General features: G+C 40.1%; 1 protein-coding gene across 1 annotated transcript in view; it reads right to left on the minus strand.

Annotated features, from left to right (window-relative positions):
- The window catches only part of Col28a1 (collagen type XXVIII alpha 1 chain), a 163,891-nt gene that overhangs the window by 86,317 nt on the left and 50,619 nt on the right, over nt 1-26,955 (minus strand). Inside the window, exons 12-18 of the mRNA XM_050162310.1 lie at nt 23,093-23,161; nt 22,135-22,203; nt 16,486-16,554; nt 14,288-14,356; nt 8,389-8,457; nt 5,223-5,291; nt 4,075-4,143 (exon numbers count right to left, since the gene is read on the minus strand). Coding sequence (XP_050018267.1) covers nt 4,075-4,143; nt 5,223-5,291; nt 8,389-8,457; nt 14,288-14,356; nt 16,486-16,554; nt 22,135-22,203; nt 23,093-23,161 — 483 coding nt within the window. The remainder of the gene's footprint in view (nt 1-4,074; nt 4,144-5,222; nt 5,292-8,388; nt 8,458-14,287; nt 14,357-16,485; nt 16,555-22,134; nt 22,204-23,092; nt 23,162-26,955) is intronic.

Below are 26,955 nucleotides of genomic sequence, written 5' to 3' on the forward strand. Positions count from 1 at the left end.
TCTGACTTCCGTAGGCTCCTGTGTGCACATGGTACATAAGCACGCATGCACACACACACACACGCACACACACATACACACACTCAAGCACATATTAAAAACTTTTTTCAGAAAAAGAAAAACATTAACGAATGCATAATGTTTCAAAATGTTATTAAAAAGTCAAGTTTGGTAAAACAATGTTGTTAGCAAATGGATCTAGTAATTTAAAGTCTTTAGATCAGTGGGTCTCAACTTGTGGGTCATGACACCACACAGGGGTTGAATATCAGATATTCTGCATCTCAGATGTTTACATTATGATTAATAACAACATAAAAATTACAGTTATGAAGTAATAACAAAAAATTTATGGTGGGGGTCACAACAACTGTATTAAAGAATCACAGCATTCGGGGTTGAGAACCACTGCCCTGGATTCTTCGCTTCCTTGTTGGCCCTCCAGCCAAGCCACACTACACTTCCGAATCTTTGAAGAACATGCTCTCTATTTTACAAAACTTTCCAAACAAAACAAAAACAGAAAAAGAGGCAAAAAGTACCCATTTGGTTTAAGCTAGACAGTTCATCCCTAGATGTTTACTCAAGACAAGGGAATGTCTAAAGACATCTCCATAAATGTTTCTAATTTGTAACATCAAAAGCTTGGAAACAGCAGGCAGTTCTACCACCAGGAAAATGGATTAGTAAATTGTGGTACCCTGTATGATGGGAGGCTTTTCAGCAACAGAAGCAACTGTTCACACACCCTGCAAAGTGCATATAAAAATAAATCTTATGCATGGGCAGAAGCAATATCTGCCTCAAAAGCAACCAACGGTGGAGCAGGTCATTGGAAACACATCAGTGTGTAGAAGTTAGGGGGAGCAGAAGGACAGTTTTGCAAAGGATGCGTGGTAACTCTGAGTAATGAATGCCTTTATTATCTTGGTTGTGAGGGGGTTTCAAGACTATCCATATTCCAAAATCTACCAAATGGTATACTAAACATGTTTATTTGTTGTATGTTAGCAACACTATGAATGGTTATTTTAAAAGGCCACAGTATCTTCAGTATAAGATTGATCAATTGAAGTATCCTTAAAAAGTAAATGCCATGAGCAGTTGAGTTTAACCTTAAAAAAATACAAGAATGGCTCAACATCTAAAATCTCTACTCATATATGAGATTAGCAGGATAACTACTTTTTCAGTACAATAAGACTTCCTAAAATGCACTACTTATTTATAATAAATAAGGGGAAGTGGCAAATTGAAATAGAAGTGAGTTTCTTTGACTTAAGAGAGTACTTCAAAAATTTACAGCAAGTATCATATAATTGTGTTTCTTTTCAGACAATGTGATTTTGTGTAAAAGAGTACGAAAATCTTCAATCAGAAATAGTAAGTGATTTCACAGGGTGGTTTTGGCTAAAACTCAACGTGCCAAAATAAAAACAAGTACTTCTCCAACATGCCCTAAAAGCTAATCAGAAATTGTTGGAAAGAAAACAACTCATGCTGAAAAAATTTCTTTGGGGAACCTGGGAATGACCTTATCTAAAGTATGAGATAGAAGAACTTTATAGAAAAATGAAAATATTTCCTAAAAGATGAAAAAGCCTTATTCTGGTAGTGGGAAAAACTCAATAGTTGATCTGTGAATTCAACGAGATGTTTTATTAGATTTGGCAGTTCTAAAATGTGTTAGAATCAATAATAAGCAAGAAAGACAATAAGAATATTTTCTTGCCACATGATGGGATATTTTAAGAATGGTTCTCATCTATCCCAGGTTGGCCTCTAACTTGCTGTACGACCCACGGATGATCTTGATTGTCGATCCCCTTGCCTCCACCTCTTGCGTGCTGAGACTGCAGACATGCACTGCCACACAAAGTTACACAGTACTGGAGACTGAATACAGGGTTTTGCACATGTGTTAATACTACCGGGTAAGAATAAAACCACTACTACAATTTTGAGCCAAATTTGCATCCAGTTTTAATTAAATATTGGCCAGGATGATGAACTCTGTCCAGATCCATCCTGGTTTCCCAGAAAACAGCAGTGAGTCACATTTTGCAGAGACTTAAAAAGGTAACCCCACAAGGCTGCCATATTTCCCATCAGGTCCAATAAGAGACAAGAAGATATCCTGACATGCTTCCTGCCTTCACACCTCCCACCTACATCTAATCAGGGGCAATAGCACATCTTGACATACATCCTTCCTGCATCTCTCCCTCCTGCATGTGATCAACCAAATCGGGTGTAACAGGGCCAAACAAATTTGTTTAAGGGAGTGAAAACCTGTGACTTGTTATGTCCCATAAACAACAGCCTCCAGCATTTCAGAAACTGTTGGTCCTTGGGCAACTGGCTCTGACTTGCAGCTTAAAGAATCAGGACAGGAAGGTGATAGTGCAGAGAAATCCACATAGCTGCAGGGGCAGAACAGAGATCTAGGTGCTAATTCCTACAGACAAGTACATGCGAACGGATACAAGGCATAGATGGCTTTGCAAACAGCGTGGCAAAACGGATTCTCAACAACTGAACACACATTAACAATATGGGAGGCTTGATTCCTCATACTGACACCCCACACAAAGCTAAAGCCCATATAGATAAAAAAAAAGATAACTTTAAAAAACAAAGCATAAAATTCTCAGAAAATGACATTAGAATATTTTCACGACTTTAAGATGTTTTAAAATAACATGTTAAAAGTACAAGACATAAAAGAGAGAAACACATCAAACTGTCAAACTACACACTAAAAGGACAAACACCGGTTACAACCTAGAAGATAATTAGCAACCCAGGCACCAAAAGCTTACCATCCAGATGTATAAAGGCCTCTAACAATAGGAACCTAGCATAAAGTACTGAGCATCTTTAGGAATCAAGAGAAACAAAAGCCGCAAAGAAGCAGAAAAGATGAAGGTCCCCTGAGCACGTGGAAAAGCTGTTTATTTAATTTCCAGAGGAGAAAATGAAAAGGACGAAGTGTGGTTTTGTATTTCCTATTTTCCAGTTAGGAAGAGGGTATACTGTGGGGAAGAAGTGGAGCGGCAGTCCACGTGATCCGGGACTCTGGCAGCACCCAGAAGAATGTGTGCTCTGTGGCCTCAGGGTGCTGCCTCTACTCTACAGGTCGAGGAAACTTGTAGTCTGTCGTGTACAAAAGGAAATGGGACATGTTCACGGCGGGAGCATGGGCAAAAGTAAGACAAGAGAAGAAGCACCTACAATACCACGAAGACGAGGGGGAGGAAACATGAAAGGAGATGCTGTCAGGCCGCAAGGTATTTTGTTTTTAAGCTAGAGAAACTTTAGATTGACTGGAAAGACTGGGATTTAAACCTCCATAGTCTAACTGATGATCTTTGACAAGTTGTGGATTGTCTTTCTAAACTGACATGTAAACTGTACTTTACATGAGCACACTTGAATACGGTATATCTACATGTGTACATACATATTTAGCACTTAGCATAGTACATATTACATCAAAGCCATGTAAGAATGATAGTTTTGCTGCTTCATTAATGTCCTATTGTCTTTTGTGATGTATGTACATTCTTGTTAAGCCTACGTCTGACTATTCTTCTAGTACCCAAGTGTTGTTAAGAATCTTGGCAGTGACAGCCAAATAATGGTGAGGTTCAAAATGCAGGGTGGCTTACTGGGGCCTACACACCCTCAGGATGGGCAACAGAACCTGTGAAGGTTATATAAAGTAGGACTCCATCCCCTCAGCAGTATCTAACAGAACCTGTGAAGGTTATATAAAGTAGTAATTCATCCCTCAGCAGTATTTAAAAGCCCACCATGTTGTCAAAACTGGAATCCAATAACAAACGAGATAAACAAGGTCCCAACCCCAAGGGAAATATGAGTTTTACAATGATCCTGTCCAAAAGAAAACTAAGAAATAATTATACTTTTCCTCTTAGCCACATTTTAAAGTTAACAGAAACAAGCTAAGCATATATATGCATGCTTTTCCATGCATTTGGATGTGAAGGAAACCTTACAATGTGTTTTGTAAATTGCCTATTGCATTTAGCAACACTCAACTCAACTCACCTTTGGACCCTGTACTCCAACTCCCATTGGTCCTCTAGGGCCTGTGGGTCCCATCTGGCCTATTTCTCCCTGGGAAGGAAAGATATTTAAATATTATGCACAATGAAAGTAATACATTCCTGACATTGACATCTCAAAATAGATATCAACAAGGTGAGACAATTTTATGTACCTAATTCATAATTGACACCACACACACACACACACACACACACACACAATGTAGTTACATATGAAGTCCCTTCAGTTACATGGATTTTTATTATAAGTTTGACTTAAACTATAAACCATGTGTTATACACCTGTAGGGACACCTTGAAAAGATAGTTACAGTACATAACAGTTAAACATACACTGAAAACCCTACTGATCTCTAACCAAGAGCAACAACAAAACCAGAGAATAACCCAAACTCTCAATGCATCCCAAATAAAACAAGGGCCCACAGGAGCACACACCTGTAATCTCAACTGGTCTATACAGAAAGATCTTGTCTTCCCCATACTCCAAAACACGAATGAATGAATGAATGAATAAGCCAACACATAAATCAATAATCTGAAGGGTATAAATGATGGTTTTTGTCTCATATGTGTGCTCCAAGGTGAGCAAGCTTTTCTGAGAGGTATCATTGATTTATTTAGAACAACAAACAGTGATCCTTGAAGCAATATGGAAGGTGACTAATTGTAATAACTGCCTCTTCCCAAGCAATGAGGAAGAATTCCAAATTAAATGGTAATCTGATTCCAAAATTCAAGGAAAACTTTGACTATTTACATCATTTCTGTCTCCATCTTTTTAGGTGTTGGAAGTTGAACCCACTGTGGAAATGCTGGTGAGAATGCAAGCTCACCAACCCAGAGAGGGTCGCCGTATTGATGCCTACTTGCACTTTTAGAATAGGGTCTCAATAATTAAAAATAAGACAGGATATAAATAAAGGTTATACAAGTAAAAGCATTTTAAAGCAAAAAGAATACGTATTATGCCTTCTAAGCCATTAATAATATCAGCATCACTTAGCATAGAATGTTCCGGTTTTTTAAGTTAATTCCATCTGTTCTCTTGCAAAGTCATTGAACATCAATCATAAACAACAATAATACTATAAATGCATTGCATTTTTCTGTCATTCAGAAAGTTACCTTGGAACCAGGTGAGCCTTGTCCCGGGGGTCCTTGTGGACCAGGTGGACCAATTGGACCTTGAATCCCCTTTAGAATAAAAGTTTTAAATGTTAGTGAAATTAAGATGTTTGGGGAACGCCTGTGTCTTCTGAAGTGAAGGTATAGCTCTGTGTTACAAACTGCTGACACCACCCCAACTACTGACGGGACCACGGGAATCGTCCCAGCAATCACCACTGTTTAAAGCCCAATGCATAGCCTTTCCTTCTAGGATAGGAAGAGAAATGTCAGTTGGTCCACGAGAATACCTGGAATAGATCTCATGCTTCCAGTGGACAACTTTAATCCCAGCACTTGGGAGGCAACCTGGTCTATATAATGAGTTACAGACCAGCTAATGCTATCTAGAAAGATCTTGTCTCAAAAAAACAAAAACAACAACTCCTGCTTCCTAGTAGAGTTGGGTGTACGTATGTGGACTAGGTTCTGACTATTAGGATGAGGATAGAGTGATTTATGTGAGTTCTCATTCATCCTAAGCCCAGTGGTTCCCAACCTTCCCAATGTTTTAATAAGCTTACTCATGTTGTGGTAACCCCCAGACATACAATTATTTTCATTGCTTATAACTGTAATTTTGCTACTATTATGACTCATAATGTAAATATTTGTGTTTCCCTGTGGTCTAAGACAACTCCTGTGCCCTACAGCTTCAGATGTCTAAAAGAGATCCAAAGTCTGTGCTCCGTTGGGAATTTTATTCTGTGTCAGGAAAGAGAAGATGTGGCCCCCACCGGAAAAAGACAATTAAAGGCTATCAAGATAAAACATTAAAATTATGCTTGTCTGCATGCCATAAACTGCAACAGTAGAAATAATATTTATAAGACACATTATTAATTTATCCTTATATACTACAAAAAGCCATCTCCTTTGCTCCAGTTAGACAGTACAGCTGCTGGTTTATCTTGAAAATATAAATATTGGGGCTGGAGAGTCGGTTCAGTGACCAAGAGCCCTTACTACTATAACAGAATGGTTAAGTTCATAGCACCCACATGGCAGCTGGCAGTCAACAGTAACTCCAGTTCTAGGGAGTCTGATGTCCTCTTCTGGACTCCACAGGTAATAGGCATGCACATAGTGAACATACATACATGTTCATTATATGTATGAGGCAAGCTCTCATACATATAAAATAAAGTAAATACATTTTAAAATAAAATACAAACATCATTCCTTTTTCTCCGGTTGATGAGACTGAGAAGTCCCCATGACTTAGCGGAGTGACCGTGGTTCCAAGAAGGAACTTCTCTCATTTATAGCTGTCTACAAATATCACCTAACAGATGAAGAACAGCATACCACAGCATGTACGTGGTGCATTTATGGTTACATGTCCACGTATGGTTACTTTTGTTCCATTTCACTCTGCAAAACATCTGAGGTGATCGAGTGACTAAATATTTAATTAAAATATGAAGACCATTTGAAGGACATTGTCCACAGGTTGCTTGAAACAGATTTTCCTCATAAATATTTGAATGGGGAAATATATTTCTATAAGGAATCAACAAGAGGAAGTGATGAGCACAAGAACGTGATAGATGAAATTTAAGAACGGAATCAAATGACTGCATAAGCAGAGATTAAGTAGCGTTTGTGCCATTTCTCTTAAAAGAGAAAATGAGTTCTTTGCACAGTTTACAAATACTTCCACTCATTCTGTTCCCATCAACAGGGTCATTTATGGGGTCAGCCCTGTAAAGACATCTTGCCTCTAAGTTTTTGTTTTTCTTTTGTAATGAAGAAAGGGCATATAAAATCCAAAGAAATAAAAAAAAAAAACCTTTTTTCACTAAAAACATAACAGCCTCCATTAAGAACCAGCATTAAAGGGAACAGGAAGGCAGGAAGCCACAGGTGGGAGGTCCAGAATCCCCAGACCATCTGGACAGACTGGCCTGTCTTTGAACCCCATTGTCAGTCGCGGACTAGTATCTCGGCCTCAAGAAACCACAAAACCCAGGATCTAACAGTGCTGCCAGGATCTCAGGACCTGAAGGTAGCCCTGCAGGACCCAACAGACAAACTGTAGATCCTGAGAGTCAGCCCAGGATCATCAGTAGCCAGAATACTGAGGTCTGATTGTTATCAACACTTATTTATAGATTGATCTTGATGTTTTCTGCACCGTAACCCTCCTAACATAGTAGACTCAGAACTCTGCCCAGGGTGAGGAAGTGGGAAAAGGAATAGCAGACAATCTTACTATTGCTTGGGATAACAAATACACGATAATAAGGATTTTAGAAAGTTCTTAGGAATAAACTCACATTTCAGGTCAACAAGACTTGGAATTACCTCACTTTCAAACCTTTATCTTCCATCAAAGGACATCAAGGAAGGACTATGCATTCTCCAGGAAACACAATAATTCAATTTTACTCAAATGAGCTCTCCACTCCCTAACCAGGACAATACGTCTGTATTTGCTGGTGGCTTCAATGAAACAAGACTACATGGCTAAAGGCAGAGACGGTACAATAGCAGATAGTGCTGATGTCTGGGCTTCACACATTTGACACAGTTTTCCAGCTTCCCTGAGTAGTTCCGCTCTGAGCATGCAGCCATCCTTCCTCTCTTCTGACCACAGAGGCCCCACATCCTTTACAAACAAATCCCATCAAGGGTTGCTTCTTTGGGGGAAGGATGCCTTTAAGGTAACTAGTCAGCCCTGATTCCAGGACTTCCTTAAATCCCAATGCTACACTTAGGTAGGTGGATATAGAGAATTTGAAACACTCCTCTGTTGGCAGAGCTGAGAATACAGAAACTTTAGAGAGGAAAACGCACACCCCAGTAAGTGAGAAAATACTTCTCTGCCAAGGGGGACTACAAATATAAAATTTTATACCAAAACACTTACCTATTAATAAGGTCTTAACAGAGGAAGACATAGCACTAAGAAACACATAATGTTCTGAATTTCTGAAAGCCCTAAAATTATAATCTCCTCATGATACATTTTCTCCTTTCTTGCATTATTCTGAACTAACATTCAGAATTACTGCTGGAATTACTGCCAAATGAGCACAAAGATGCTCACAGGCCTGGTCCTCCCTGAACACAAGGACCAGGATGAAATGTCTGTGCCAAAAAAGGGGAAGCAAGAATGACTTACCTGTTCTCCTGGACTTCCGATACCAGGAACACCCATTGGTCCCTGGGGACCCACAGGTCCCAAATCCCCCTGTCAAAATATGAGTAGACAAAAGCTAATTTACTATGCTTTGCGAATCCGGAACTGGCCTAGATTAAGATCTATCTTTTTGCTTTGAACACATTCAGCATGGAAAGTCCAACCTACACTCCCTTTCAACAACCTGTAGTTCAGACTACAAAATGACGGCATCTTCACTGTTCCATCTAAATTGGCTATTGTTAATGAAATCATTATTATTTATTTTAATTTTTGACATTATTACATCATTTACCCCTCCCTGCTCTGCCCGGCAAACCTCTTCATATACCCCTCCTTGCTATTTTTCAGATTCATGACCTCTAATTGTTGTTACTCTCTATATATATGTATTTGTATATATAAATATTCCTGAATATTTAAGAACAACCTAGAATTTATATCAGTTTAGATGTAGCAGTCATTTCTCTCACAACTCAAGCTATATAAAGTTATTTCAAAAACACAAACATTTTCTTATGGAGCACAGCTAATATTCAAAAGTATAAAATTAATAAAGTGTGAGAAAAATAAATTGAAAACAATTTCTAAATTTTTCAAATAACATGTCAAAAATTAAAAAATAAAAAGAAACAAAATGATAGAAACAAAACTTCTCCAAGAAAAGAAAGAAGAAGTTACCAGTGAAGGCAGGTATGGCGGCACACTCTGTTAATCCTAGCACTCAGGATGCTGAGGCAGGCAGATCTTACTTTTTTTTTCCGAGACAGGGTTTCTCTGCGGCTTTGGAGCCTGTCCTGGCACTAGCTCTGTAGACCAGGCTGGTCTCGAACTCACAGAGATCTGCCTGCCTCTGCCTTCCGAGTGCTGGGATTAAAGGCGTGCGCCACCATCGCCCGGCGGCAGGCAGATCTTGGTGAGTCAGCTATCAGCCTAGTCTACATAGCAAGTTCTTGGCTAGTCAAGGGCTACGTAGTGACACCATGTCTCAAAAGATGGCTGTATGTGAGAGTACTCAGGTCCTAGGTTGCTTATGAAATAGAGCTAACAGAATCTGCTGCCGACTGGGAAAAACCCAGGGTTTTTGAAGGAAGAGAGCTACCACTTACCGAGAAAGAGAAAGCAAGCTAGGCTGGAGTGATAGTCATACCGGGAGCCCTGTTCCAGACTTGCTAAATTTGAAAAGCCTAAAACTGATGTCTAAGCGAAGACCATAAGTAGGAGAGATTGGGACTAGGGGACTCAGTTAGAGGGTCCTCAAAATAGTGACAAAAGTTAGTGCCATGCCGTCAGAGACAAGTCTTTTTAGAACTCCAGTTTTTATTTTCTTATTTTTTTTTTTTTATATTTTTTTGGTTTTTGGAGACAGGGTTTCTCTGTGGCTTTGGAGCCTGTCCTGGAACTAGCTCTGTAGACCAGGGTGGTCTCGAACTCACAAAGATCCGCCTGCCTCTGCCTCCCGAGTGCTGGGATTAAAGGCGTGCACCACCATCGCCCGGCAGAACTCCAGTTTTTAGAGGTCAGAAAAAATGGAACAGCAACATGGTCTAAGAAGAGCACCAAGACAGACCAAGAAGAGAGACAGCCTCAAAGTGGGAGGGTCAATAAGAGCTATAGTTAGGTCAAGTACACCTATTGAGACCTATGCCTCTGAGTGGCGTGAACAAATTCACTTCGTTTGTCTTAATGCCAATTATGTTTAGAATATGTCAGGGAGAGTCAATGTTTTCGGGCAGGGTCCTTGAGATTGGAACTAAGGCCTGATTCAGGTGAGGCAAGCTCTCTACCTTTGAGACGAATTCCTAGCCTTCTTTTTACATTTTATTTTGATGTACGAGCTCTCAATGTTGTTTTTGTTAACCTTGAACTTACTCTGTGGTCCAGTCTTGAATCTGTTATTCCCTCTCCCTAAGCCTCCAGAGCGGCTAGAATTACAATCCTGTACCTCCAGGCCCAGTTAGCAAACCTCGTTTTGAAAGGTTGGATAATGAACCTTTTTGGCTTGACAGCCAACAGAAGGTCTGCTTTGTAACCGAAGGTTGCTGCTTTAGTAGCGCGTAAACAGCCACACAGGAAATGTAAATGACCAGGTCGCCTGTGTGCCAGTGACAACAATTGGTTCAAAAAGACCAGCAGGCAACTTGGGCTAAATAGTTATTAATGAACAAAATCCCATAAGTGGATCAGATTGTATATAAATTAAAGCATGTTTAACTTGTGTCAAGACACACCCTAGAATAAAAATGTGTTTAGTTTTTAATTCAGAGATAGAATGTTCTAATTCAGAACTTGATCCCTTCATCCCCAGCGGCCCTGTACTCAGTGGGTGTCATGCCTTGTCTACTTTAATCATCTTTAAAACTACTTTCTGTGTCTCCACTTCCCTGATGACCTTCAAGAAGGACAAGATGAGAGCAGTTAGTTTCAAGTCTGCTGATTCCAGAATCCAGCTCAAAACCAGTAATTTGCAATGAATCAGTAAAGGAAGTGAGGACCCCCTTCATGCAGAGATCGCAATTAAATGTCTATGCTGTCCTCAGTGTTTGTCCTAGAACTACTCATAAGAGCTAACGTAATAACCAATTTAAATGTTTAACAATGTAGAAATGGGTAAAAAATGTGATGTCACACAGTTGAACTCTTTCAGCCATAAGGAATGAAGTTATTTCATTTGTGATATAATTGTGAGCTACCATTTAACAGCTGAGTCATCTCTCCAGCCCCCAGCTTTTTCAAAATGGAGACAACTAGGCCAGCAAGATGGCTCAGTGGCTAAAAGTGCTTGGCACACAAGCCGGGCGATCTGCGTTTGACCCCTAGGACAAATGTACAGGTGGAAAGAAAAACCCTACTGCACAAAGGAAACCTTTGATCACTACATGAAGTCATTAATAAGCAAATAAGTGTTTTTAAATGGGTACAACTGGAGAGAATGATACAAAGAGAATTACGATAGTCTTCAAAAGACATATGCTTTCTCTTGTTCACGTTCCTCAATTTTATGTGTTACATAAAATCCTGTATGCACATATGACTTTAAAGTAGAAGCACAACTGTCTGTGGGACTCCTGGGCTGGAAAAGGGAGGATCATGGGAAGGGGAAGATGCCAAAGTTATAATATATGCTCATATAAAAATGTCTTTATATTACACAGTACTATGTAAAAATTAATCATTTTATTAAAGAAAATAAATAAATATCTGTGCTCTAAGTACTTTGTAGGGCCATATTATACAGGCCCATATTTCTACATTGTATGGTGGCCAGAATTTCAGGCCACAGTTTACACCTGCCACACAGAAGGCTAGGTAGCCTTTCCAGACAAACTGACGCCATCCTAAATAAAGGGTCAGGATATGCTAATGTCGCTCTGCTTTGTTTTTTTTTAAATATTTGTTTATTTATTTACTTATTTATTTATTTTGTATACAATATTCTTTCTGCGTGTATGCCTGAAGGCCAGAAGAGGGTACCAGACTTCATTACAGATGGTTGTGAGCCACCATGTGGTTGCTGGGAATTGAACTCAGCACCTTTGGAAGAGCAGTCAATGCTCTTAACCACTGAGCCATCTCTCCAGCTCCTTCTTTGTAATTTGGGAGATCACCTGGGAAAGAGGTGTTAATTCAGTCTATGTGACAGAGCAGGAATCCAGAGCAGGAAGATAGATATGAAGACTGACAAAATGGGCATAGAAAGGTATGGACATGACCACAGTCAGTCTCCCCGCTACCTAGGAAACAGAATGCTACTAAATTTCCCCCTCAGTTTATGTTTTGGTATAAAAGCTGTTTGGAGAATAAACGTGGGTGGTTTTCAGGATGTGAATTCAGAACTTCATCAGGGATCCCTCAAAACTCCCTCCCAATAAAAGTCGTGTGAGTTGTGTCTTTAATCCCACACCTCTCCACTCCGATTTGAGAAATAATTTATGGTCCAGGCTGGTCTCGGACCCCAACAGTACTTCATTATTTTATTTACTGATTATATATTTGTGAGTCTTAAGATAGTACTACATTGTCATTTGAATCACACAGCAAAGTTTCTGAACTTTGAGTTTTACTTAAAATAATAGAAAAAGGAAAAAAAATCAGTGAGGAGAGAGTGGACAAAGGTGGTTTTTGTAAGGGAGTAGCAAACAAAAGCTTTTCTATGTGAAAGTGTCCAGGTGTTTTAAAGTTTTCTTTGCCCAGACTGCAGATGTGCAAGCACAAATGCCTGTCGCAGGAACCCTTGCAAGGCTAAGGCTCACAGCACCCACCATGCTCTTGCAGCTCCAAAGGAAGAACGAAGCATTTTGCATTTCACAGTTGCAGTTACCCTTGGAACTGCCCTATTTGAACCAAGACTTGTATTAGATCTAAAATTTGCATGATTCACTGTTTACCGACATTTTTGCTAACTAAATACAGTCAGAAGAGAATATATCACTGCTGACTGAAACTAGACACTTGAAACAGTCTTCAGTTGTTATTCTAATATAAATAATATGGTGATATGCTTAGAGGCTGACAGATGACTCGTGATTGACATGGGGTCTCTAGCTTTTGCATGCATCTCTTCTACATCTATATTATTATTCCTGCAAGTTCGCACATAAATGTTTCTGTCCCACCCTCTCTCCCCCAACGGCTCTTGTGCCCTCTACTTCCTCTGAAGTTCATGACCTTTTAATTATGCATGTGTTTGTATGGTGTCTGTGTACACATACACACATGTGACATATATCTTAACTCTCCTCCCTCTGGGAACTTTCACCCCCCACTGCTCTTAGGGTCTGATCAACTTCTAGTAGCTTCCATCCCCAGCTTCTACTCCTAATCACAGAGCCCTTTAAAGCAAACAAAAAACTTGGTAGGAGTAAGGCAGCTTCTGCCAGCTAGGACCTGGCAGTGAGACCACAGACCCCAGGCAATGTAAGGGAGCATAGAGAAGCAAGAGTACTTTGTCATCATGTCCAAACACAGGTAAATTAATAATAAAAAATGTTCCAATCTCAAGAAACATTCAGACATCCAATACATTGTCTAAAGTTGAGTGCTTCTTTTTTTTTTTAATAAAAATTTAACTGGTCGCAGCTCATCCACAACTATTTTCCCATAACTGCTAGAGGAAATTAATTTAAAAACTCAATCATAAAATTATCTCCACTCCCTGAGAGCATTCGATCCGATGGCAGTCTGTGCTTTTGTGACTGTGCCTCAAACTAGCCAACACAAACTCAAATTCCACAGAAATCTCAGTTTGCATCTTTATCCTGAGTTGGAACTGGCTTCCACCAGCATGGGTCTCCCTCACTGCAAGGAGCCCATGACCTTTGCCTAACATTAGGCAGACTCTGAGAGTCCCTGCTGAAGGACAGAAAAGACAGTTTTCTTAAACAAGTTCCTTTACTCTAGCTTCATTTTAAGGTAATATTCTTTTAGTGAGAGCCCAAGGATGTAAAGATAGGTACATAGATGCATAGATACATATTCATGTAACATATTACAGTCAGTATGTTTTTTTTTAATTTTTGAGGTCATAATATAATTGTACCATTTCTCCTTCCTCTTCCTCCCTCCATCATATACTTTTCTTTACCGAGAAGTAACTTTTGCTAATATCTGGTTTCAAAGATGTATTGTAGATGACAGAATGCATTGAAATTTAGTACTCAAATAAGTGAGGAATTATTTGAAATATAGATAATGTGAATTTTCACATTATAATTTATTTCGTATAGTAAAATACCTAACACTTGCTAGTTTATAATTACCTAGATACCTGTGTGGGATGGTTGTCTTATTATATGCAACTCAAACTGCATACGAATAAAGAGCAATGTCAAAAATAATTTTACACTATAATGGCTTCCACCATATACTTTCTATGCAATACCTTATCTCCTTTGATTGACAGGCCTTGCAATCCTTGTGGGCCAATTGGTCCTTCAGAACCCTTTTCACCCTGAAAGCAAATTGGAAAGGTATCAGTGCACAAAGAAAACTAAGACTTTTAAGAGTTTCTATTACAGTTACGGAGAATTATGGTTCACATTGATGGTTTTTAAGTCAAGCATCTAAACTCACTGTTTATTCAAAATGAGGAATTCGAACTTTGAGCTTTGCAACTCAGAAATAAAAAAGGTTGGTTTCAACATTAAAACAGGAATGGGTCTATCCAAGAAAAGCATGTATACAGCATCACTCGAGCTGAAAAAGAGCTAAATTCCAATCCCATCAGAGAAGCAATCAGTCTTGCGGTGTGGCTAGTGATAGCAAGCCGCTTTTCCTTACTAATGACAGAAATGGATTCGTGGTGATAAAGAAAATTTGTCTCTCCTGTGAACTAATGCTTGCTGAAATTGGATTATTGATTCAATGTTTCAATTTATAAAAATCAACTGAAAATGTAAGGTTATTATAAGGATTCATGGAAAATCTTGAACAAGCTATGATAATAACATGTGTGTGTGTGTGTGTGATTTACCTGAATGTGTGTGTGCCACATGCATTTCCAACGCCATCAGAAGCCAGAAAAGGGCATTAGATCCCCTGGAGCTTGAGTTACATGTGATCATGAGTCAAAACTGGACTCTCTAGAGGGGGAGTTAATACTCTTAATTACTCCAGCCCCATATTTTATTACTTTTATGTAGTATAAGAATATGCTGGACATGCCATTGAGGCATTCCCTGGAATACTGTACTTTCTAGTATCTTAGTAATTAACAATATTCTCACCCCTCCTCTGGTTTAACACACAGAGATAGAAAGAGAAATATTCTGGCTACTTGAATTTCCCAGATTGCTTGGGCTAGACATAACTAGAAGTCTACTAGGTGTAAAAACACTTAAGAAACCACATAAAAAATTTTAAACCATAGTAATAAACTGCATTTGATCTGCTATCTTAGGCATGATTCCTTGGTAGTCAAAGGCATTTCATGTGTAAGGTAACCTTATCCCACATATTGTTTCCAACCTATAATAAATTTAACAAGGAAAACTTTTAAAATTTAACCCATCTATCACTTACGATTTAGTGTCTGTTGCTTTAGCTAACTGCTTTCCCCTCTTGAAATGTAAATTTCTCATGGGTACCAAATGTTGATCATGGTAAGAGAGGTAAGAGTGAAATGCTTAGAGCCATGTGGCTGTCTAAGGGCTCAGGCCTGAGAAAGAATGACATGTATAGAGATTCTTAGATACTTGGAGAGCAGCACGTGGTTCTCAGGATTGTGTGTATACCCCAACATGTATGTTTCAGAGAAAGACTTCGGAAATGATGAACGATTTCAAGCATGTCTCTTATTCTGAAATTTTGTGGATAGGGCCCAAAGTAATTAGAAAATTGTTTTCTGTGTGGTCAGTGGCAGATATGCTATAGACAGAAGACCAGCGGTTGGCCGACCACAGACCACTAACCAGACCCACCGCCTACTTCTGTCAATGTGGTTTTATTGGTCAGCCACAGGCCATCATTCATACACTGTCTGTGGCTATTTTCAGACTACAACAGAGCCAAGGCTTGTACAGTTATCAGGGGCTCAGAAAGCTTGGAGAACCTGCTCTTTTGGGCCTTTACAGAAAGAACTGCCAACACACAGAAAAGAGGAAGCAGTAGGAAGTCTGCTTTCCCAACTCCAGGTCAACAGTGACTGTTTCAGAATGTTTTGTTCTTTCTTTGTGATGAAATTACTCTTCTTATGATATTGGCAGCAATACTATTAAAACTGGAGCGTTAAACTCTCTTTCTAATCTGAGTTTAGTAAAAACAAAGCTGCAAGCCAAGGGTTGCCATAGCTACACTCAGTAACTTAACTTCTGAACCCAAAACAAATGCATGGAGCTTTAGTGCCTATAAACTAAGATAACTTTTAATTAATATACAATAATTACACAAAATGCAAGTCTGCTGATTACTTATTTTATAATTATGAATTTCATGCATATGTGCTTTCATGTTACGGAGAAATTTGCATATTCTTTTACTGAGAAGGGTGAAAATGGCCAGGAGAACGCTTGACTTCTAACGGTTTATAATCCATGACACAAGACAAAGCACTTTTTCCACTGGTTCAGAAGCTTTTGTTACCTTTGGTCCTGGAAACCCTTCTCCTGGTGGGCCTCTCTCTCCTGGTGTTCCCTCAGGACCCCGAGGACCCTGGTAGGAAAGAATGGGGAGGAGAACAGGGGTGAGAATGGGAGATGGCAAGATGGGAGGGGGGGGAACAGAAGAGAATGGTTAATTTCCGTTCCCGCAGACATGGTGACAATATGATCCCACTCTGTTTTAGTAAGAATCTTTCTCGTGTGATCCCTCCTGTCAGCTGGGAACCTGTGAGTAGCAGGGCCCTCACTGTTTTCAATATTCCTTCTCTTGGAATGCCATAAGAGCTTCTTCTGGTGTTCCAGTTAGAGGAGAGTGGAAATACGTGAGATAAGAAAATACATCCCATGGGACAAGAGATCCAGGACTGTGTGGTCAGAAGACACAGGGAGACTTACTCATCTGAGCAAATATTGGAGAGCCTGGAAAAGCTCTCCACTGAGAAGCATGACCACTGGTCCCTCTTTCTGACCTTACAAACTCGGATTATTTTTGAAGCCGAGTGTATTCACAATTTGTGCATAAATTCTGTATCTTCCTAAGATCATTAATGCGGGAACTTGGTGTTTACTCGTGATGATTTTTTGTTGTTGTTGTTGTTGTTGTTGTTTTTCTAGACAGGGTTTCTCTGCAGCTTTGGAGCCTGTCCTGGAACTAGCTCTGTAGACCAGGCTGGTCTCGAACTCACAGAGATCCGCCTGCCTCTGCCTCCCGAGTGCTGGGATTAAAGGCGTGTGCCACCATCGCCCGGCTTTAAGCAGCCCTCGTAGCTTCTCCCAGAAAGGCACCAGGAGAAGTGAGGGCTTCTCATATAGTAAAAAAGAACACAGCACAGGAAAAAGTGGGCTGCCGGCAAACCCACTTGTGGAAAACTAAAAGAAAAAACAGGTTTGCATCACAACCAGGCATTTTCTTCTACTATGTGTATGTGTATGGGGCAGGGCGTCCCCTGCGCTGGAGTGACAGGAAGTTATGATACCGTCTGACATTGGTGCTGGGAACTGAACTTGAGTCCCCACACGAGCAATAAATGCTCTCAATTGCTGAGCCTTCTCTTCAGCTCTCCAGAGCCCTTACTTTCTGAGACAAGATCTCTCGCTGAACTCAGAGCTCATGATTTCTGTCTACCCTGCTAGCCAGTGAGCCTCAGGACCAGTAGTACTGGGCTTACAGATGTCTACCCTGCTAGCCAGTGAGCCTCAGGACCAGTAGTACTGGGATTACAGAAGTGCATCACTGTGGTCAGTGTGCTGGCTTTGGAGCTTGTTGGCTATTCAGTGGACTATCGCAGGCCAACACCCTTCGCTAGGCAACCCCATCAATCCATCTATTAGAGGAAATATTTCTCATTTCCTATTCATTTCCCCACCCCACCCCCAAGAGGAGGGAAACTTTTTGAGCTTTGAAAATTTCTATTTGGGGGACTGAGAGATGGTCAGAGGTCAAGAGAATTGGCTTCTCTTCCAAAGGACCTGGTTTGATTCCCAGCATCCGCATGATGCCTCACAACTGTCTGTAATCCCAGTTTCAAGACATCCAACACTCTCTTCTGGCCTCCGTGGACAACAGGCATGCATGTGGCGCACAGACATACATGCAGGCAAGAAACCGATATAGATTAAAAATGAATAAAAATTAAAACATTTCTAGTTTGGGCCACTGAGGAGATAACCAGAGGTAAAGTATTACTGGATGATCGTGGAACTTGAGTTCACATCTCCAGCACAAGCCAAAAGCTTTAGAGATGCTTTCTGCACAAAAGGGGCAGCAGAGCAGGACTCAGCATGCCATGTGTGTCACAAGTAGTATGCTGTGTGTGCTACATGTCCTTAACCCCAGCACTTGGGAGGCTGAGGCAGGTGAATCTCTGAGTTCAAAACCACCCTGGTCTACATAATCAGGTCTCTCTAGTCTACACAGAGAGACCCTGTCTTAAAAACAAACAAACAAAAACCTAACTCTATCCCAGTCTTGAACACATTTTTTTGCTTCTTCTTAATATTGCATTTTTAAAAGTTGGTCTTTATTATTTATGCGCAGTCTACTTGGTAAAGACTTAATTAAAAGAAAAGGCTAACATGAAATTTAATTTAAATTGCAATGCTTATGGGGAAACTAGCTTTTAATTCCAAAACATTAATCAAAAGTCTAATACTATGACAGTTTGCTCTAATGGCCAAGCGATTAATTAGAGTAAAAATTTAAAGGAGCATAGAAACTAAATAGCAAACTAGACTGAAAAGTGCCAAGCTAATGTTACATAATTTAACAGCAAACGTATTGGCAACTTACTCTTCACTAATGACATAACAAATAAAAAATAAAATTACATTGAACAAGAGGAACAAATGTATTGAGTTCACTTATTCGTTCCACAAAGATTCACCAAATTTGATAGTTTGTTTCTCTATTGGTGTGATAAAACACCATTTCCAAGGGCACCTTGGAGAGGGAAGGGTTTATTTGGTCTACAAATTACAGTGCATCATGCAGGAAAGCTACAGTGTCAGCTCAGGGAGGAACCTGAAAGCGGGACACAAGGCAGAACCCACGGTGCTCACTGGCTTGGTTCCTCTGCCTGTCCTATATATCATAGGCCCACCTGTGTAGGAATGGCATCACCCACAGCGGTCTGAGTGCTCCCACACCAATTAGCAATTAAGGAAACGCCCCCACAGACGTGTCCTTGGGCCAATCTAATAGAAAACGTCCCTCAACTGAGGTTCCTTTTCCTCCATGACTCTAGTTTGTGCCAAGTTGACCAAAATTAGGCAACACAGCTGACTCCTCCTTTGTCAGCTGCACACAAACACATCACTATTAAGTCACAACCTTTGCTGTTTGTTCTTAAGAGCTCATCTTAAAAACAAACATGAAACCGTCTCAAAGTTGCATAATTTTCAACACTTTAAAAGTCCAAGTTCTGTCTCTTTTGTTTTGTTTTGTTTTTCGAGACAGGGTTTCTCTGTGTAGCTTTCAAGCCTGTCTTGGAACTTGCTCTGTAGAACAAGGCTGGCCTTGAACTCACAGAGATCTCTGCCTGCCTCTGCCTCCTGAGTGTTGGGATTAAAGGCATACACGACTATGAGGGTGAAACCCACTGAAACAGCTGACCTGAGCTAAACAGAGCTCACTGACTCTGGACTGACAGCAGGGGAACCAGCCTAGGACCACACTAGGCCCTGTGAATGTGGGTGACAGTTGTGTGCCTGGGACAGACTGCGGGGCCACCGGCAGCAGGGCCAGGATTTATCGCTACTGCTTTAACTGGCTTTTTGGCGCTCATTCTCTTTGGAGGGTTACATTAGCCTAGATAGAATGGGAAGGGCCTTGATGCTGCCCCAAAGTGATGTGCTAGACTTTGTTGACTCCCCATGGAAAGTCCTACTCTCTCTGATGAGTGGATGTGGGGGAGAGAGAAGGAGGAGCAGAGGAGTGGGAACTGGAAGTGGTATGTAAAATTTCAATTAAATAAAAATTACATGGTGTGAAAAAAAAAAGAAAAAGGAAAGTCTAAGTTCTCTTTGGAACTCTAAAATCTTTTATCTGTGGGCTCCTCCAAAATCCAAACTAAGTTACAAACTTATTTTTTTCTATTCTATTCTAAGAAGGAAGAACTAGAGCACAGTTACAATCAGATCATAGCAAAATCCAAGCTATGTAGTGAATTTCAAATCCTGTAGCTCAGTGTGTGACATTGGTAACGCACTCATGATCTGAACTCCAGAGGCCATGACATGTGAGTGCTCTCCCCCAACATACATGTCTGCACACACACAGATAATAAATAAAAGTTTAAAATGGAAAACAAAATTAATTAATTGGAAATTAATAGAACACAAAATATATAAGCTAAAGACTGAGCTTCCTGATAATATACTTTCACTCCAAATAGCTACTAAAACTGCACTTTCTAAAAAAGAAGGAAAGAAATCTGGCAAGTGGAAATGGTGAAAGTCTGGTACAATAGCTCAGCTAGTGGAACATTGGCCTGGTATCCATGAAGCCCAGGGCTCAACACGCAGCACCACAAAATAATGGGTGGAATAGCACAGACCTGTCAGCCCAGCACTATGGAGGTAGAGGTAGGAAGATCAGAAATTCAGGGAACTCAAGGCAAGCCTGGGCTACATAAGACCCTGTCTAAGATACAAAAGTTAAAAAAAGAAAAAACAAAGAAAGGAGTGAGAGAGAGAATGAAAGAGGGAAGTTATCATAAACTAAGAGACTGTTAAAGATATGGGTAAAACTAAATAAATGTAAACTGAAAAAATACTGCAATAATAATAAATAATTTAGTAGGATGAAATGATGTAGACCAATGTTAATAATGGATAAATATATAAGCTCTATAGAGAAATCAAAGGACTAGAGGACTAGAGGATGGTTCTGCAGTTAGAGATCTTTCTACGCTAGCAGAAAACCCCAATTCTGGTCCCAACACCCACAGTGGGGAAGCTCACAACACCCTCAACTCCAACTCCGGGGGATACAATGCCCGCCTCCAGCCCCATAGAGCCCTGAAACCATAGACAACACACACACACACACACACACACACACACACACACACACACACACCAACCCTCAGGCAATCTACTGCTGTTTCATTCATAGGTACTACAAAGAAACACGTTTCTGTTAGCGATTCCATAAGGCAACAAGCAATGCAAAACCACACAGGGAGGCTATTGCTGCAGCTAGCTGCTTTTGCTTCTGCCTTAGTAAGCTGGCTACAGCTCTTTGCTAAGAATAAAAATTACTTGAGAAGTTACGAAGATCCTCATAACAGAAGAGTCATGTTTTATTCATTTCCTCTTCAGATCTCTCTTGACAGAACCTTTTTTTCCTTTTCCAACAATAGCAAACTTCAAAGCCACATAAGGTGGAAGCTGCAAATAAAGCAGGCTTTCTCTTTGCCCCACCACCAATCCCAACTTTAGAGCATTCGCAAGGATTACGTAATGAGAAGATTCTCAGCCTTATTCCAGTCTCATTGTTCTCAGGGCTACAGTCCTGTCAACCACCAGGTATAATCCAGAGCTGTCATCTCCTGGGAAACTTCGACACATTAAATTCTTTTTCTTTGCCAAGCTGATTAATCTTACAAGAGACTACAGTGAGAGAAGATCAACTGAAAAGATCACACACACACACATATACACTTCTTTCAATGAGGACACATCCACTTCAACAGAGCCACACCTTCTAAGACGGATTTATTTATTTTATGTATATGAGTGTTCTTTCTGAATGTACAACTTTATGCCAGAAGAGGGCATCAGATCCCACTATAGATGGTTGTGAGCCACAATGTGTTTGCTGGGAATTGAACTCAGGACCTCTGGAAGAGCAGCCAGTGCTCTTAACCTCTGAGCCATCTCTCCAAACTAAGCCACACCTTCGAATAATGCCACTCCCTATGAGATTATGGGGGCCAATTACATTCAAACTACCACACTATACATGTAGCCTTATTTCAAGCATGAAAAGTATTATGTATCTGGTTCTTACATACTTCTATTATTGAAGTACCTCTTAACATAAAACCATACAAAGTAGGATCATTTGCTCATTTATTTTTATCAGAACAAATGCATAAGAATTAAGTTTTACCATTTCTTTGCTACTTACAGGCTGTCCAGGTTCACCAACTCCAATCGGTCCCGGGGCTCCTGTTCTTCCTTCCTGGCCCCTTTCTCCCTGAAACAGAAAGAGCAGAGTTACACGGTGAGTTTTTAAATAAATAATAAGATGATAGAAAATGTGCAGTGGATTTCAACAGAGATTATAGCCAAACTTTTCATATTCAAGAACAACAACAAAGATATACAGAGGAGGCTAATTGGCTTGAATGTGAATTGAAGCAAACAAATTGCCCGGATAAGCAACTGGAGAAGAACTGCAGGTGCTCCTGTGATGGCCAAGATAAGATGTGACTATTCCTGCCATCCCTTCCTTGTCCCCACGCTATTCATTTCACCTGTTCTTAAACTCTGTCTCACACTTGCTCTCCTTCCAAAGAACTTTTCTCCAGTAACTGTGCCTTGTAAGTTCCCCCTGGAGTCTCTGTGTTGTCATTGCTGACATGCTGTGCCTGGGAGCACTTGACTGCCTTCTAACCAAACTGAAGAAAACTCCCCCCTTCAGTTATATATTAAAGCCTAAATCAGTTCACAGCACTGCTCTCTCACATGTTCAGCGTTACACGGAGCACCCAAGGATGCTCCCTACCTCTGTAGTTTCTTACAGATCTCCCTGACAGCCTTTACTCACTCAGTAATGTGGGCCTCTGGGTTCTGCCCATGTTATATGAGTAGATGGGAGTTTACATATTAAGATGACACACTTCCCAATAGTATATTTGCACGTTAGTGTTTAAAGCCCAAGAAACCCAACAGAACCGTGTGTGCATTATGAGAGGTGGGATATTTGGAGACACACAAAAGTTTTCATTCCAACCAAATCAAAATGCATCTTGATTATTCTCACAGTAACTGTCTGAGACCACAATGCTGCATTGTCCAAAGACCCAAAATGTACCTAACTGCTGCAGAAAATGCATCTCTGACAACGAAGCAAGTATCCTTACCTTAACACCTTGCTGTCCAATACCAGGGGCTCCTGGGGGACCATAAGGACCAGGAGGACCTGGCTCACCCTAGAGTGAAAAATAGGGTCATGTTAGGTTAGCTCAATAGTATTTGTAGAGCAGTTCTTTGGTGTAAAGGTTTGTCATGGGAGTTCAGAGAACAACAGCAAAACCTAGTACACAGTCCCTGCACTCAGTTATCCATAGCTTTTAAATATACATTTAAACATATTTTAAATCATAATAAAAATAAACATAATATTCATTGACCTTTCTGGCTCTTATAATTCTTCATAGTCCTTCCTCCCTCTCTTCAGCAGGATTCCCTGAGCTCAGCCTAATGTTTGGCTGTATCTGTTTCCATCAGTTACTCCGTAAGGCTCTCTGATGATAATCAGTCACCAATCTGATCACAGGAGATGACCAGTTTAAGATATGTACCCACTATTGCTAGGAGTCTTAGCTGGGGTCATCCTTGTAGATTTGTGGGAGTTTCCCTTGCAACAAATTTCTACCTGGCCCTGAAAAGTCCCCTCCATTTTCAGTCATCTAAGAATTACAGGAGCCAGAGAGATCAAAGGTGTCACCTGACCTGGCTCATAGGAACTCACAGAGTCTGAATCAACAAGCAGGGAGCCCCCATGGGACCAACCAAAGCCCTCTACATACATGTGACAGTTATGTAGCTCTGTCCACTTGTGGCACTGCAAACAGTGGGAGCAGGAGATGTCCCTAAAACTTCATCTGGCCCTTAGGAACCTATTTCTTATACTGAATTGCCTTGCCCAGCCTAAATATAAGAGGAGGCATTTAATACTACTGCAACTTGATATGCCATTCTTTATTGGTACACGGGAGGTCTGCCCCTTTCTGAATAGAAACAGAGGAGGAGTAAGAATTGAGGGGGGTGGTGATGGAGGAAGGTCATTCGTTAAATAAAGAAACTGCTTGGTCCTGATAGGACAGAAAATCAGATAGGCAGAGAAAACAGAACAGAATACTGGGAGGAAGAGGAAGTGAGGTAAGACGCCTCAGACAGACGCCATGCTTTGCTTCTGCTCTCCGGGGCAGACACGATGGAGCCAGCCGCCAGATCAGACATGCTGAATCTTTCCAGGTAAGACTGGTGCTACACAGATTATTAGAGATGGGTTGATCAGGATATGAGAATTAGCCAGTAAGGGCTAGAGCTAATGGGCCAAGCAGTGTTTAAAAGAATACAGTTTGTGTGTTGTTATTTCGGGGCATAAGCTAGCCAGGCAGCCGGGAGCCAGGTGGCAGGAACGCAGCCTGTAGCTCCTTCCAACAGGGTGGGAGACAGGGGAGGTAGCAGGAGGGAATGGGAAAAAGAGGGAGAGGAAGTTTTTGTCAGGATGTAAAATTAATTAAACTTTAAATAGGAATACAATAATTTAAAAACAGGCCCCGTCTGGAGCTAGAAAAACACTCAGCAAATAAGTAAATAAATATAATATTAAAGAACATGTTAGTAGTGGATCCTACCTATAGTCTACTTTTCTTTAAATCCATTTTCAGCTAATATGGCCCCCTCTGTGGTAGGACCATAAGAGAACTTAGGCATCCTAGAACTGGATGATAGATTCCCATTGAGTCCAGACAGGCTACCTGGATACTCCAGCTCACACCTCACTGTTGTACTCATAGGTGCATCCTCAGAGGACTCAGGCTTCTGGTCTTGAGATATGATTATGGGTAAAAAATCCAAAGTGCTTTTTATATAAGGTTAAATTGTTCCAGTTCTCAAAATAATACATCCTTATTGTGGAAAACTTGTCATGTATCTTAAAACATACATATAAAGTTTTAATTACCTATAACTTTGATTAATTTTAGTATGTTTTCCAAATTTTTATATTCACACATGACCCTTTAATTTATTTTAAATTATTAAGGAATATTTCTAGCCACTGTCATCAAGGTTAGGTTTTATTCACATTAAAGATTTCTCTTTATGTTTGCAAGAGGTAAAGTTAGACACGCCGAGACCAGACTTCACTCAAGTTCAGGAACACAAAAAAGGGTTCACTAGCTTTTGTTTTCCCCCAGAGACCTGTGACTTTGGAAGGGACAGATAGCAACCAAAGGAATGGTATACTGGCATGGAAGAACATGGCTTTAGAGAAGTCTGTTGGCTTCGACCACTGTAAAAAGAAAAAGAACAAAAAGAAAAAATCAACTTCCCAAAATATATATCCAGATGCAAAATTAATCAAAACACAGGAAACCTTCAGGATCAGAGTTCGTGACCCTTTGGCATTTGGGTGATGGCATTTACAGCTGTCTGCTGCTCAGGCTACTGAGAAAAGTCAGTCTGGCAGGTCAATCAAGCGGAATCTCTTCCTTTTCAAATTCTACAGAGGCTCCTGTTTTCTCCAAATGTTCTGCATCGGGCTGCCAAAGGCCATTCTTATTTTACACATTCTTGTCTGTGGAATTTCTCTCTCTTTCTCTTCATTCCAGACATAAAAGTCCATACTGATTTGACTCTGTTTTATTAATCTTAAAATACAAGCAAGGGCTAGAAAAGACTCAGCTCTCTGGAGATGCCAACGTTCCTCTCTGCAGCTTCTCCATTTTCCACCCAGGCTGAAATGCCCATGTATGTTATATGAGCCCCATATGGGTAGCTGGCCCGATCAGTCCATAAAGGGACACTGTATACTTGCTATGCGAAGAAACGTGAAATAAATACAGAGAAATTTAAGACATGCTTCTTACTTATTTTCTAGCTGTAGCATGGGCATTTTCTCTGAAGAAGGCAAACAGTTGACAAACAATACAGTACAATCCCCACCCCAAATCAGCATCTTGGAAAAATACTAAACACGAGGCTGTCTAGGTGGTTGGGTTGTTTTGGTTTTATTTAATGTTTTATTACATTTATATTTATTATTTATTGGGTGTGTATGTGTGGGCGCCCTTGCCACGGCACACAGATGGAGGTCAAAGGACAATATTTAAGAGTTGGTTCTCGCTGAGTCCCAGGTATTAAACTTAGATCACCAGTATTGGCAGCAAACACCTTCACCCCCTCTGCCTTCTGGTTGGCCCTTGATGCTTTTTATTTTATTTTTTAATATTTATTTTGAGAAGGTTTTAAAAAGATGCATGTAGTTATCTGGAATGGAGTTATTATAAAATCATAACAATAGCAGAACTTTGACCACTTTCTATTCTCTGCTTTATTTCAATAATTAACAAATCCCCAAATGGACATGGTACACGGTTAATGTCCAAACAGTCCTCCCAAATAGCAAAGATATTCCTTTAAAATACACATAGCTAGTTTTTTCAAGATAAAAATCTTTCTACTAATATTGGTGTAAGATAGCCTACTTTATTTTTTAAAAAAATACCAGCTATAAAGAAAAAGCAGCCTTACTATTTATTGGGATAAGTTCTTTTTTAGCTAAATGCCTTATTTTGAAAAATAATTTAAGAAGTTATTGTGTTAATAGTATCCTTCTGTCAGTTTTTTTTGTTTTGTTTTGTTCTGTTTTGGTTTTTGTTTTTCGAGACAGGGTTGCCCTAGCTGTACTGTAACTCACTTTGTAGATCAGGGTGGCCTCGAACTCACAGAGATCCACCTGCCTCTGCCTCCCAAGCACTGGGTTTAAGGAGTACAGCACCACCACCTGGCTCTCAAGTCAATTTTTATAATTTTTTAGAAATTAACCTGTTGCTTAGCTAGTCTTTTTTTTAAAAAAAAAAGTCACATTTTTCTTTAATTTTTAATTCTTTAAATTTAAAGGACCAGCTTTAGAAAAAGTGCAATAGTAACACAAAACTTTAAGATCACTTATTCTATTTTGATCATTTTAAATCCATCTCTGTGTCATAGC

This window comes from Alexandromys fortis, unplaced genomic scaffold (genome assembly GCF_014885135.2).
Source record: "Alexandromys fortis isolate MF-2015 unplaced genomic scaffold, M_Fortis_MF-2015_v1.1 scaffold_110, whole genome shotgun sequence".
NCBI classification, from domain to species: Eukaryota; Metazoa; Chordata; class Mammalia; order Rodentia; family Cricetidae; genus Alexandromys; species Alexandromys fortis.